The sequence below is a fragment of the Chiloscyllium punctatum genome, unplaced genomic scaffold (genome assembly GCF_047496795.1).
Source record: "Chiloscyllium punctatum isolate Juve2018m unplaced genomic scaffold, sChiPun1.3 scaffold_56, whole genome shotgun sequence".
Taxonomy (NCBI): Eukaryota; Metazoa; Chordata; class Chondrichthyes; order Orectolobiformes; family Hemiscylliidae; genus Chiloscyllium; species Chiloscyllium punctatum.
This window is the reverse complement of record NW_027309791.1, coordinates 1941-16260: the sequence shown is the minus strand read 5'-3', so window position 1 is coordinate 16260 and position 14320 is coordinate 1941. Positions and strand designations below refer to the sequence as shown.

The 14320-nt window shown below is 50.1% G+C and overlaps 1 protein-coding gene across 1 annotated transcript; it reads right to left on the bottom strand.

Moving 5' to 3' along the window:
• Positions 1 to 4584: 4584 nt before the first annotated feature.
• On the bottom strand, positions 4585 to 13905 carry LOC140471389 (DNA ligase 1-like). Its single transcript, XM_072567410.1, has 7 exons — positions 13723 to 13905; positions 13327 to 13409; positions 10069 to 10221; positions 9292 to 9345; positions 6175 to 6318; positions 5614 to 5706; positions 4585 to 4829 (listed from the first exon to the last, which is right to left on the bottom strand). The coding sequence occupies exons 1-7, from the start codon at positions 13790 to 13792 to the stop codon at positions 4749 to 4751; spliced, it is 678 nt and encodes a 225-aa protein (XP_072423511.1). The 5' UTR covers positions 13793 to 13905; the 3' UTR covers positions 4585 to 4748.
• Between the last annotated feature and the right edge of the window lie 415 nt (positions 13906 to 14320).

Genomic DNA, 14320 nt, shown 5'->3' with positions numbered 1-14320 from the left:
TCTCACCGTAACCCTATACACTCACCCTCACTCTAACCCTAACCCTAACCCTCACCAGTACTCTCACTGTAACCCTAAACACTCGCCCTCACTCTCACTCTAATCCTAACTCTAAACCTAACCCTAACCCTCACTCTCACCATAAGCCTAAAAACTCGCCCTCAATCTCACTCTAACTCGAACCCTAACTCTCACCCGAACACTAAAACATCACTCTCACCCTAAGCCTAACCCTTACCCTAACCCTAAACCTAAGTTGAATCCTAACCCTAACTTGAACATCAATAATGCTCACCTTAACTTTCACCCTAACCCTAAACTGAATCCCTTAACCATAACATTAAACCTATCCCTAATCCTAATCCAAAACTGAACCTTAATCCTACACCTTATTCCCACCCTAGCCTTCACCCTTCCTAACCCTAACTGGAACACTAACCCTAATGCTAACCCAACCCTATTCACTCACCCTAACCTTAACCATAACCATAAGGCTAACCCCAACCCTATCGCAAATAACCCTAACACTAACCCTAACCCAATCGCAAATATAACCCTAACACTACCCTAAACCTAACCCTAACCCAATCACAAACCTAACCCTAACACTACCCTAAACCTAACCTTAACCCTATCGCAAGCCTAATCCTAACCCTACCCTAACCCAATTCCAAACCTAACCCTAACACTAACCCTCTCGCTGAAAACCCTACCCCTAACCCTCACTCTATCACAACCCTAACCATAACCCTATCGCAAGCCTAACGCTAACCCTACCCTAAACCTAACCTTAACCCTATCACGAACACTAACCGAACAATACCCATATTGCAGATAACCTTAACCCTGACCCGAACAAAACCCTAACAATAACCATAACCCTAATCCTAACTCTATTGCAGGTAACCCTAACCCTAATCCTAACCCTATCGCAACCCTGAGGCTAACCCAAACACTAAGCCTGACCATATCCCTAACCGTATCGCAGGTAATCCTAACCCTAACCCTATCAGAGGTAACCCAAACTGTAAACCGAACCCTAACCCAAAGCCGTACTCTCACCCTAACCCTAAACCCTCACCCTGACCGTATCTCTAATCCTAACCCTAAACCTAACACTATCGCAGGTAATCCTAACCCGCACTCTCACCCTAACCCTAAATCTAAGTCTAACCCTCACCCTAACCATATCTCTAACCACAACTCTAACTTTAACCATAACCCTAATGCAACCCTATCTCTAACCCTACACCTAACCCGATCACAGGTAACCCTATCTCTAACCCTAAACCTAACCCTATCACAGGTAACCCTATCTCTAACCCTAAACCTAACCCTATCGCAGGTAACCCACTCCCTAAACCTGACCCTAACACTAAACATAACCCATATTCTCACCCTGCACCTCACCATCACCCTAACTCTACCTCTAACTGTAACCTTAACCTAAACCTCACCCTAAGCCCGTACCCTCATCCTCACACTCACCCTCACCCTAACCATAAGCCAACCCTAGCCCTTACCGTCAGCCTCACCGACACAACAAACTAACACTAATCCTAACCTTAAACCTAATCCTAAACCTAAACCTTACCCTCACTCTAACCCACATCCTAACTCGGACCTAATCCTAACCCCTCACCCTAAGCCTAACGCTAAACTTAACCCTATCCCTCACCCTTACTCTCACACTAATTATAAACCCTCACTCTCACCCTAACACGACCATAAGACAAACCCTTACCCTAACCCTAACCCCCAAACCCTAACCCTAACCCTGTGGAGACTAATCCTAACCCTATGTCAGGAGACCCAAACGCTAACCCTGACCTTAATCCTAAGCCTAACCCTAACCCTAACCCTGACCCTAGCTCTATAACATAAGTCTAACCCAAACCCTAACTCTAACCCTGAGCGTAACCCTGTCCCTGGCCCTCAACCTGACACTGACACTGACACTAACCCAACTTTAGCCCCAACCCTAAACCGACCCTGAACACTAACCCCTCACTTAACCCTAACCCTGACCCTAACTCTAACCCTGAGCATAACCCTGTCCCTCACCCTGACACTGACCTAACCCAACTCTAGCCCCAACCCCTCACCGTAACCTTAATCCTAACCCTAACATTGACACTGACCATAACCCTAAACCTAACCCAAACCCTAATCCTAACCCTCCCCCTAACCTTAACCTTATTACGGGCCTAACCCTGACCTTGACCCTAACTCTAGCCCCAACCCTAACCCAACACCAAACCCTAACTTTAACCCATCCCTTACCCTAAGCCTAATCCAAACCTAAACGCTAACTATAAACCTAACCCCTAACCCTGGCCCTGCCTGTAACCTAACCCTAACCATTTCCCAAACATAACCCCAACCGTTACCCTGACCTTATCCCTAACTCTAACCCGACGCTGAACCCTAACCTTAACACATCCCTTACCCTAAGCCCAATCCAAACCTTAACCCGAACTCTAAACCTAACCCCTAACCCTGTCCGTAACCTAACACCTAACCATGTCCCAAAAATAACCCCAACCGTTACCCTGACCTTATTCCTAGCCTTAACCCTGACCCTAGTCTAACCCTAACCTTGACCCAAAACCTAACCCTTACCCTAACCGTGACCCAACTCTAACCCTAAGCTTGACCCTAACGCTGAGCCTGACCCTAACCCTATCGCACTTAAGGGGGCATTGGATAGTTATTCAGATAGAAATGTCAAGTGTAGAGAATATGAGGAAAAGGCAGGAAGATTGCAAGGAAGCTCACTTGAAGAGCTGGTTCAGGTAAAGGGACCTCTCTCTGAACTGTAATCACTCTGGAACGTTGCAATGTCTTAAACACTTTCATCTTTCATGGGAACTGTGTGCCCATTATGGTTGGTCAAGAACTGAGATGCGTGCTAGTCTTCCTCAGCGGGCAACTCAGTCACTGCACTGCTGGGAGTCACATGCAAGTCAGAACAGAGGGTAAAATCTACAGCTTTTTCTACAGTATTTCTCAAGGCCCGAGGAAGTAAATGCTGCATTTTGGGCAAAAAAAAAAGATGAGCAACTAAACCTCAGTTGCGTTTATACAGCTACCTTGAAAGTAGTAAAGAGAGAGAGAGAGAGAGAGATACGAGAGCACTTGGCACGTGTGTGCACACATTCAGTGGAATACACCCACTGGTTTGTTGATTTGTGGATCCCAGCGATCACCAGCCTGATGCTACCTGGTCATTTCCTGGTCAACCGAACACATCCCCTGGCTGGAATCTCTCTGCAGGTGAGGGGCCCCAAGCCTGGAGACAAGTCTCTCCCACTGTTTTTTTGTTCTAACGTGATGACTGCGAAACTGAAACATGAAAGTGTAAAGGGGCTGCATCTTTAGCAGAAGAACTGAACAATGTTGGGAGGGCACAGAGGATCTTGGGATGACCAAGAGCATAAACCCACGTGTGTACTGGAGCTTTTAAACTGCGGTTTCCCCAGTCTTGCCTCCTCCCCTAAAACCAACAGCACTTGCTGGAATTTAAGCTGAATTAATCAAGCAGCAAGAAAACTAGTCTCAGCGATGACGACCATGAAACGACCATCCATTATTTCAGGAGAGTGTCCTCAGACCCAACCACCTTCGGCTGCTTCAATGACCTTCCCTCCATCGTAAGATGTTCTCCGATTGTTACACAACGTTCGGCTTCATTCACCGTTCCTGAAGCAGTGTGACAAGATCAAGGACAAGATCCGGGCTGGCGAGTAACGTTCATGCCACGCAAATGCTGCTCACCGATATCGGAGAATCTAACCATCGCCTCCCCTTGACGTTCAATGGTGTTACCGTCACTGAATCCCCCCTCCCTCCCCCCACTATCAACATCCTGGGGGTTCCCATTGAGACAGAATCTAACCATCGCCCCCTTGACGTTCAATGGTGTTACCGTCACTGAATCCCCCCCTCCCCACCCACACTATCAACATCCTGGGGGTTCCCATTGAGGGAGAATCAAACCATCGCCCCCTTGACGTTCAATGTTGTTACTGTCACTGAATCCCTCCCCCCCCCCGCTATCAGTATCCTAGGGCAGAAATTGAACTGTCCTTCACGTCAATACAGCAGCTTCAAGAGCAGGTCAGAGGCTGGAAATCTTGCAATGAGTAACTCACCTCCTGGCTCTCACGTTAAGCCTGTCAAACATCGACCAGGCACAAGTGTGAAGGGAAACTTGCCACTTGCCTGGATGGGTGTGGCTCTGACGACACCCAAGAAGCTCGACACCATGCAGAAAAAAAAGCAGCTCCCAGCCCCTCGCTTGAGCAACACGCTAAACCCCCACCTTCAACACTCACTCCCCCCACCATCCACACAGCAGCAGCAGTACGTCCCGGCTCCAAGACACACTACAGCGACTTGCCAAGCCTCCTCAGACCGACAGCACCATATAAACCCATCACCTCTAACCCTCATCCCACACCCAGTCTGTCTGTCTGTCTCTCTCTCTCTCAGCACCAATCCAATCTACTTCATGTTCTGGGAACCCCACACTTGGTGATTCCCTGGACATGGCAGAAAGTTAATCAGAGACATAACGGGCTATTTACAAAAACTGCTGTTTATTCACGGACCAAGGAGAGCTCTCAGGAAGCCGGCACTCATCCGGTCGCCAATTTTCCCGGGAATGTCGGGATGATCCCTCGGGCACCGGCTCCCCTTCCGAGGGGAGGAAAGCGGGGACGTGGCTCAGGGAACCCAGGCCATACTCAGTCCAAGTCCTCCAGCTCTCCATCGATAACCCCTTGTTGGTTCTGGACCTGCTGCTGTTTCCTGTAGAGGTCAGCCACCTGTGGAGAGAGACAGAGAGAGAGGCACCAGCTGGTCAACAAACCAAGGACAAGGATTCCCTTCCTCGGTCCCACATCCACCACACCCATTCCTCGACCATGGGATCCTTGGCATGTCCACAAGAACTCTCCCCAAGATCTCATCCCTGACCGCTTGTTCCCAGTACTGGATGGTTGGGTGTCTGTGTCTCTCTGTCTGTCTCTGTCTACCTTGCTCTCCCCTCTCAGACTACTCCATTCTTGGTCTGTATCTCTCTCTTTGTCTCTTTTTGTCCCTCTTTCTCAGTTGCTCTCTCTTTTTCTCTCTCGCTCACTGTCTGTACCTCTCTCGGTCTCAGCCTCTCCACGTGTCTCTCTCTCTCTTTCTCTCTCTCTCTGTTCCTGTTGGCTGTATCCTCCTGTATCTGTTGGATGGTTTCTCTGTGGTGTTCTCTCTGTGGTTGTTTCTGTCCCTCCCTTGCTTCCCCTGTTCTCAGTATATCAGCTGGTTGTCTATCTATGTCAGTCTCTCTCTCTCTCTCCCTCTTAGTCTCAGGGTCTGTGTCTGTCTCTCTCTCTCTCACTCTTGTCTGTCTCCCTCTCTCTCTCTCTCTCTCTCTGTCTTTCTCCATCCCTCCATCCTCCTCCCTCCCTCCCCCTGTTCCCAGTATGTCAGCTGGTTGTCCACCTACACCTGTCTCTCTCCCTCTCAGCGTCTGTGTCAGTCTCGCTCTCTCTCTCTGTCTCCCTCTCTCCCTCCCTCCATCCTCCTCCCTCCCTTGCTCGCTCCCCCTGTTCCTGGTACCTGTTGGCTGGTTGTAGCATTCTCAGGTTTCTTGTCATCTCGGATACGGAGAAACCGAGGGAACCGCAACGAGATTCCCTTCTCTTCGTCCACCTGAGGGGTCAAGATCAGCAGTGAGACCAGTAAACTCAGTAATGGGGGTGGGGGGCATAGGGATGGGGGAAGGAGAGGGGGGGGGAACGGAGGACTGAGGGGAGAAAGGAGGTTGGAGAAGGACACAGGGAGAGAGAGAGGGGGGGGGAGGGCGGAAGAATCTGGGGGAAGCAGGGAACAGACAGAGAAAGGAAGGGGGGAGAGGGAGGACATTGAGGGAGGTGGGCATAGATAGAGGGGGAGCACACCGTCTAACTCGATTCACTGCCTCGTCACTCCAGACACTTGCCCCGTCCTCTCATTAACCCTCCCCCACCCAACCGCCTCAATATCCCTTTCCTCTCTCCACCCCCAGCCCTGCCCTCACTCTCGACCCCACCCCACGCCCCAGCCCTGATCTCTCTTCCCCTACCCCACTCTTGTCTCTCTCTGTGTCCGCCCCGTTCCCCCTCCCTCAGCGTCACGCACCAGTCCCAACGCTGCTTTGTAAACCGGGGAGATGGAGAGATCAGCGCACTTGACCTCCCAGACCTGAGCTGTGTCAAACCACTGGTCAGGTTCAGCCGAGTGATCCCAGCGATAGTAGGGGCGAGGGGCGTCGATGACGTGTTCCTGTGTTTGGGGAGGGAGGGAGGGAGGTGGGGGGGGAGACAGAGAGCGAGAGAGAGTTTAGATTAGATTCACTACAGGATGGAAACAGGCCTCTTGGCCCAACAAGTCCAGACCAACCCTCCGAACAGTAACCTACCCAGACCTATTTCCCTATGAGAGTATTTACCCCGAACGCAATGGACATTTCAGCCTGGCCAGGTCACCTGGGGGAATGTGGAGCACCCCGAGGACACCCATCCATTAGGGTGACATTGTGATACAAATGGGGGTGGCAAAAACCCTCGTGACTTTAACCCAGGCGTAGAGTGTACTTTATCTCTTTGCTCATTCATGGGACAAGGGTCGCGTCATTTATTGCCCACCCCTAATTGCCCCAGAGGGCTGCTCGGAGTCAACCACATCGCTGTGAGCCTGGAGTCACACGCGGGCCCAGACCAGGTAAGGGCGGCAGAATTCCTTCCCGAAAGGACGGCCGTGAACCAGATGAGTTTTCCCCGACGATAATTTCATGGTCACCAGTTGGTTGTAAGTTTCAGATTTTTTTTAAAAATTATCGATTTCGAGTTGAACCATCGGCCGAGGTGGGATTCGAACCCAGGTCCCCAGACCGTTAGCTCAGTTTCTGGATTAATAATCTCGTGACAATACCACCAGACAGTCCCTTATCCCATAACCGGGCAGGCTAAATTACCCATAGTGCCCAGGGATGTGCGGGTTAGGGTGGGGGATTGACCGTGCTAAATTACCCATAGTGCCCAGGGATGTGCGGGTTAGGGTGGGGATTGACCGTGCTAAATTACCCATAGTGCCCAGGGATGTGCGGGTTAGGGTGGGGGATTGACCGTGCTAAATGACCCATAGTGTCCAGGGATGTGCGGGTTAGGGTGGGGATTGACCATGCTAAATTACCCATAGTGCCCAGGGATGTGTCGGTTAGGGTGGGGGATTGGCCGTGCTAAATTACCCAGAGTGCCCAGGGATGTGCGGGTTAGGGTGGGGATTGACCGTGCTAAATTACCCATAGTGCCCAGGGATGTGTAGGTTAGGGTGGGGGATTGACCGTGCTAAATGACCCATAGTGCCCAGGGATGTGCGGGTTAGGGTGGGGGATTGACCGTGCTAAATGACCCATAGTGCCCAGGGATGTGTAGGTTAGGGTGGGGATTGACCGTGCTAAATTACCCATAGTGCCCAGGGATGTACAGGTTAGGGTGGGGATTGACCGTGCTAAATGACCCATAGTGCCCAGGGATGTGTAGGTTAGGGTGGGGTTTGGCCGTGCTAAATTACCCATAGTGTCCAGGGATGTGTAGGTTAGGGTGGGGATTGGCCGTGCTAAATTACCCATAGTGCCCAGGGATGTGTAGGTTAGGGTGGGGGATTGACCGTGCTAAATGACCCATAGTGTCCAGGGATGTGTAGGTTAGGGTGGGGATTGGCCGTGCTAAATGACCCATAGTGCCCAGGGATGTGCAGGTTAGGGTGGGGATTGGCCATGCTAAATTACCCATAGTGCCCAGGGATGTGCAGGTTAAGGTGGATTGGCCGTGCTAAATTACCCATAGTGTCCAGGGATGTGTAGGATAGGGTGGGGATTGGCTGTGCTAAATTACCCATAGTGCCCAGGGATGTGCAGGTTAGGGTGGATCGGCCATGCTAAATTACCCATAGTGCCCAGGGATGTGCAGGTTAAGGTGGATTGGCCATGCTAAATTACCCTTGGTGTCCAGGGATGTGCGGGTTAGGGTGGGGATTGGCCGTGCTAAATTACCCATAGTGCCCAGGGATGTGCAGGTAGGGTACAGGGATAGGGTATAGAGGTGGGTCTAGGTGGGATGCTCTTTTGGAGGGTCAGTTAAGTGGCCTGCTATCACACTGCGTTTCTGTGGTGTACTAGACTAGGGGATTAATCAATACAGTTAGAGATACAGATGCTAAAATTTCGGGTTACACAGAATAAACCTCTACAAATCCTGGGACCTCATAATTATGCCCAAACGAGAGGCAGGTCAGACCGATTCACAAAATGGTGAAGAATAACTAAAATCAGCAGGAAGAGATTCAGAGTAGAGGAGAATGGGGGTAACTAGGGCTGAGAGAACAGGGAGCTGGAGATTCAACAGATACTTAAAAAGGAAGAGAGTAAGTAAAGAAACCACTCACTCTTTGGAGGGGTGTGGAGACAGACAGAAAGCGAGAGAGAGAAAGAGAGACAGACAGAGAGTTGGACAGAGAGAGAGAGAGAGACACAGAGAGACGAAGAGAGTTGGACAGAGAGAGAGAGACACACAGAGAGACGAAGAGATAGAGAGAGAGAGAATTGGACAGAGAGAGACGAAGAGAGAGAGAGACACACAGAGAGACGAAGAGATAGAGAGAGAGAGAAAATTGGACAGAGAGAGAGACGAAGAGAGAGAGACAGACAGACAGAATTGGACAGAGAGAGAGAGAGAGAGAGACACACAGAGAGATGAAGAGAGAGAGAGAGACAGAGAATTGGACAGAGAGAGAGACACAGAGAGACGAAGAGAGAGAGAGAGACAGACAGAATTGGACAGAGAGAGAGACACAGAGAGACGAAGAGAGAGAGAGACAGACAGAATTGGACAGAGAGAGAGACACAGAGAGATGATGAAAAGAGAGAGAGAGAGAGAGAGAGACGGAGAGATATGGTAAGAAGGTCACAGACCGATATTTTGCTTCCACAGTCATGAGGATACAAAAACCATTCCATGAAACCTGGAGGTGGGTGGGAAGAGGAGATGAGGGGAATTCTAAATCCCCAGTGGAGTGATACTGAGCGAACTGATGGAGCCAAACTTGGACACATACTCAGAGTCCACTTATACTTCCACTTCAGGTACATCAGTTTGTACTGAGGATCTGTGGACGGGCTGAATGGCCTCCTGCTCGTGTAACAGGCTGGGGGGCGCTGAATGGTCTGCTCCTTACCCTCTCGGCCTCAGTCCTCACCTTGAAGAATTTCGCATGTTGCTCCAGCTCCTCGTCTTTGAATCCAGTCCCAATCTGCAGAGAGAGAGAGAGAGAGGAAATGAGTAAGAGAGAGAGAGATGGATGGAGGGCTGGGTGAGGGAGGGAGGGAGAGGGAGAGAGAGATAGAAGGAGGAGAAGGAAGTGAGGGAAGGAAGGAAGGAGAGAGAAAGGGAGGGAAGGATGGAGGAAGGAGAGAGGGAGGGAGATAGAGAGAGACAAAGGAAGGGAGAAAGAGACAGAGGGATGGGGAGGGATGGAGGGAGAGGGGGGAAGAGAGGAGAGAGACACAGAGGGAGTGAGAGAGGGAGGGAGAGTGAGGGAGAGGAAGGGAGTGAGGCAGGGAAGGAGAGAGAAAGGAGGGAAACGAGGGAGAGGGAGACAAAGGGAGGTAGGAGAGAGGGATGGAGAGATAGAGACTGGAGGGAGAAAGAGACATGGAAAGAGGGAAAGAGAAAGAAAGAGAGAGAGAGAGAGAGAGAGAGAGACAGAGAGACACACCGGGAGGGAAAGGGTGACAGAGAGAGACAGAGAAGGGGTAGAGAGAGAGAGAGAGAGAATCAGAGATAGAGAAGCAGAGACAGAGCAAGAGAAATAGAGAGTACAGCGTCAGGGTGTCAGGGACGGTGAGCGATAAAGGGATGGGCTTGGAATCCAAACGGCCTCTCACAGTGCAGAGATCAGAGCCAGTAATCCCTGACAGAACAGGGCCCTCTGACTGAGCCCACATCCCTCTGAACCTCAGGCTATCGGTCTCACCTTACAAATGGTCTGAAACTCCTCAGTGTCCTCTTCGTGACAGGCCAGGAGGAAACCCCCATACAGCCCAGTCCGTTTGCCCCTGCCATGATACGCTCCAATAACCACTAGGTCCAGGGTATCGCCAACACCATCGAGGTAGTCTTTCTTCAACTGGGAGGGAGAGCGAGAGGGAGAGAGAGAGACACACAGTTTGTTTAACAGTGAGAGAGAGAGAGCAAGTGAAATAGGGAGAGGGAGAGCGAGAGGGAGAGAGAGACACACAGTTTGTTTAACAGTGAGAGAGAGAGAGCAAGTGAAATAGGGAGAGGTAGAGCGAGAGGGAGAGAGAGACACACAGTTTGTTTAAAAGTGAGAGAGAGAGAGAGAGAGAGAGAGAGAGAGAGAGAAATAGGGAGAGGGAGAGGGAGAGAGACACAGTTTATTTAACAGTGAGAGAGAGAGAGAGAAATAGGGAGAGGGGGAGAGACAGAGAGAGAGAGAGACACACAGTTTGTTTAACAGTGAGAGAGAGCAAGAGAAATAGGGAGAGGGGGAGAGAGAGAGAGACACACAGTTTATTTAACAGTGAGAGAGAGAGCGAGAGAAATAGGGAGAGGGAGAGAGAGAGACACACAGTTTGTTTAACAGTGAGAGAGAGAGAGAGAGAGAAATAGGGAGAGGGAGAGGGAGAGAGACACAGTTTATTTAACAGTGAGAGAGAGAGAGAGAGAAATAGGGAGAGAGAGAGAGAGAGAGAGACACACACACAGTTTTGTTAACAGTGAGAGAGAGAGAGAGAGAGAAATAGGGAGAGGGAGAGAGAGAGAGAGAGACACAGTTTGTTTAACAGTGAGAGAGAGAGAGCAAGAGAAATAGGGAGAGGGAGAGCGAGAGAGAGAGAGAGACACAGTTTGTTTAACAGTGAGAGAGAGAGAGCAAGAGAAATAGGGAGAGGGAGAGAGAGAGAGCGAGAGACACACAGTTCGTTTAACAGTGAGAGAGAGAGAGAGCGAGAGAAATAGGGAGAGGGAGAGAGAGAGACACAGTTTGTTTAACAGTGAGAGAGAGAGAGAGAGAGCAAGAGAAATAGGGAGAGGGAGAGAGAGAGACACAGTTTGTTTAACAGTGAGAGAGAGAGAGAGAGAGAGAGAGAGAGAAATAGGGAGATGGAGAGAGAGAGAGAGAGACACACAGTTTGTTTAACAGTGAGAGAGAGAGAGAGAGCGAGAGAAATAGGGAGAGGGAGAGCGAGAGACACAGTTCGTTTAACAGTGAGAGAGAGAGCGAGAGAAATAGGGAGAGGGAGAGCAAGAGACACACACAGTTTGTTTAACAGTGAGAGAGAGAGAGAGCGCAAGAGAAATAGGGAGAGGGAGAGAGAGAGAGAGAGAGAGCGCAAGAGAAATAGGGAGAGGGAGAGAGAGAGAGAGACACAGTTTGTTTAACAGTGAGTGAGAGAGAGCGAGAGAGAGAGAAATAGGGAGATGGAGAGAGAGAGAGACACAGTTTGTTTAACAGTGAGTGAGAGAGAGCAAGAGAAATAGGGAGAGTGAGAGTGAGAGAGAGACACAGTTTGTTTCACAGTGAGAGAGAGAGAGAGAGAGAGAGAGAGAAATAGGGAGAGGGAGAGAGAGAGAGACACAGTTTGTTTAACAGTGAGTGAGAGAGAGCAAGAGAAATAGGGAGAGTGAGAGTGAGAGAGAGACACAGTTTGTTTCACAGTGAGAGAGAGAGAGAGAGAGAGAAATAGGGAGAGAGAGAGAGAGAGAGACACAGTTTGTTTAACAGTGAGAGAGAGAGAGCAAGAGAAATAGGGAGAGGGAGAGAGAGAGAGACACACAGTTTGTTTAACAGTGAGAGAGAGAGAGAGCGAGAGAAATAGGGAGAGGGAGAGAGAGAGACACAGTTTGTTTAACAGTGAGAGAGAGAGAGAGAGAGCGAGAGAAATAGGGAGAGGGAGAGAGAGACACACAGTTTGTTTAACAGTGAGAGAGAGAGAGAGAGCAAGAGAAATAGGGAGGGAGGGAGAGAGAGAGAGAGAGAGAGAGAGAGAGAGAGAAAAAGGGAGAGGGAGAGAGAGAGACACAGTTTGTTTAACAGTGAGAGAGAGAGAGAGAGAGCGAGAGAAATAGGGAGAGGGAGAGTGAGACAGAGACACAGTTTGTTTCACAGTGAGAGAGAGAGAAATAGGGAGAGGGAGAGCGAGACTCAGTTTGTTTAACAGTGAGAGAGAGAGAGAGAGAGAGAGAAATAGGGAGAGGGAGAGAGAGAGACACAGTTTGTTTAACAGTGAGAGAGAGAGAGAGAGAGCGAGAGAAATAGGGAGAGGGAGAGAGAGAGAGAGACACAGTTTGTTTAACAGTGAGAGAGAGAGAGCGAGAGAAATAGGGAGGGAGAGAGAGAGACACAGTTTGTTTAACAGTGAGAGAGAGAGAGAGCGCAAGAGAAATACGGAGAGGGAGAGGGAGAGGGAGAGAGAGAGAGAGAGCAAGAGAAATAGGGAGAGGGGGAGAGAGAGAGAGAGAGAGAGAGGCACAGTTTGTTTAACAGTGAGAGAGAGAGAGAGAGAGAAATAGGGAGAGGGAGAGAGAGAGACAGGCGACTGACTGTGTGGAGTTTGCACATTCTCCCCGTGTCTGCGTGGGTTTCCTCCGGGTGCTCCGGTTTCCTCCCACACTCCAAAGATGTGCAGGCCAGGTGAATTGGCCATGCTAAATTGACCGTAGTGTTAGGTAAGGGGTAGATGTAGATGTAGGGGTATGGGTGGGTTACGCTTCGGCGGGGCGGTGTGGACTTGTTGGGCCGAAGGGCCTGTTTCCACACTGTAAGTAATCGAAAAAAAGTAATCGACACAGTTTGTTTAACAGTGAGAGAGAGAGAGCAAGAGAAATAGGAGAGGGAGAGAGAGAGAGACACACAGTTTGTTTAACAGAGAGAGAGAGAGAGAGAGAGAGAGAGAAATATAGGGAGATGGAGAGAGCGAGAGAGAGAGACACAGTTTGTTTAACAGTGAGAGAGAGAGAGAGAGAGAAATAGGGAGAGGGAGAGAGAGAGAGAGAGAGAGAGAGAGAGAGAGAGAGAGACACAGTTTGTTTAACAGTGAGAGAGAGAGAGCGAGAGAAATAGGGAGAGGGAGAGAGAGAGACACACAGTTTGTTTAACAGTGAGAGAGAGAGAGCAAGAGAAATAGGGAGAGGGAGAGAGAGAGAATGACACACACACACACAAAAAAAAGAGAGAGAGAAAGTGGCTGAGTTAACTCCTGGGTTCACCTACCTTCAGCCAATTGTGGGATCTCTTAGCAATCTCGTATGTCGCATCCACTTCCAGAGTTTTCACCATCAGCCCCTCACAGGAATCTGGGAGCAGACAGAAAGAGAGAGAGAATGATCGATGGTTCCCTGTTTTAATGTGTCCTGGGACAGTGCGTGCTGTGGGACAGATGTAAAGATGGTGGAGGACAGTGGTGTGGGCAGGTGAGGCAGGGAGATGAAGGATAAGAGAGTAATTAAGTGAGAGACAGATTGAGGGAGGTGGTTGTTACAGGGTTAGGGGGACAGACAGAGGTAAAAGAACAGATGGGGTTGACCACCCACTGCCGTTAATAAACAGCAGGGAGACAGGCTAGAAGGGGCCTAGAATGGCCTCCTCCTGTCCTCGTGACACACTGACCCTTGATCGACTGCTCCAGAAACTCTGCAATCTCCTCTGTGTTCGAGCTGTCCATAAACTGGGCGAACATGAACTCCCCTTCCACCTCCGAGAAAGATTCACGCAGTAACTGGCGACGTTTAATGAGGGGCTGCTTCACTAGGGACTGCAGGGAGGGAGAGAGAGAAAGTGAGACTGACAGAGTGCGCAAGAGGGAGAGAGAGAAAGTGAGACTGACAGAGTGCGCAAGAGGGAGAGAGAGAAAGTGAGACTGACAGAGTGCGCAAGAGGGAGAGAGAGAAAGTGAGACTGACAGAGTGCGCAAGAGGGAGAGAGAGAAAGTGAGACTGACAGAGTGCCAGAGGGAGAGAGAGAAAGTGAGACTGACAGAGTGCGCAAGAGGGAGAGAGAGAAAGTGAGACTGACAGAGTGCGCAAGAGGGAGAGAGAGAAAGTGAGACTGACAGAGTGCGCAAGAGGAAGCGTGCGCAAGAAAGTTAGAGAGAGAGAGCGAGTGATAGATTGCAAGCAAGAGAGAGAGAGAGAGAGAGAGAGAGAGAGAGAGACTGACAGTGCACCAGAGGGAAACGGAGAGGGGGAGAGAGAGAAAGAGTGTGAGT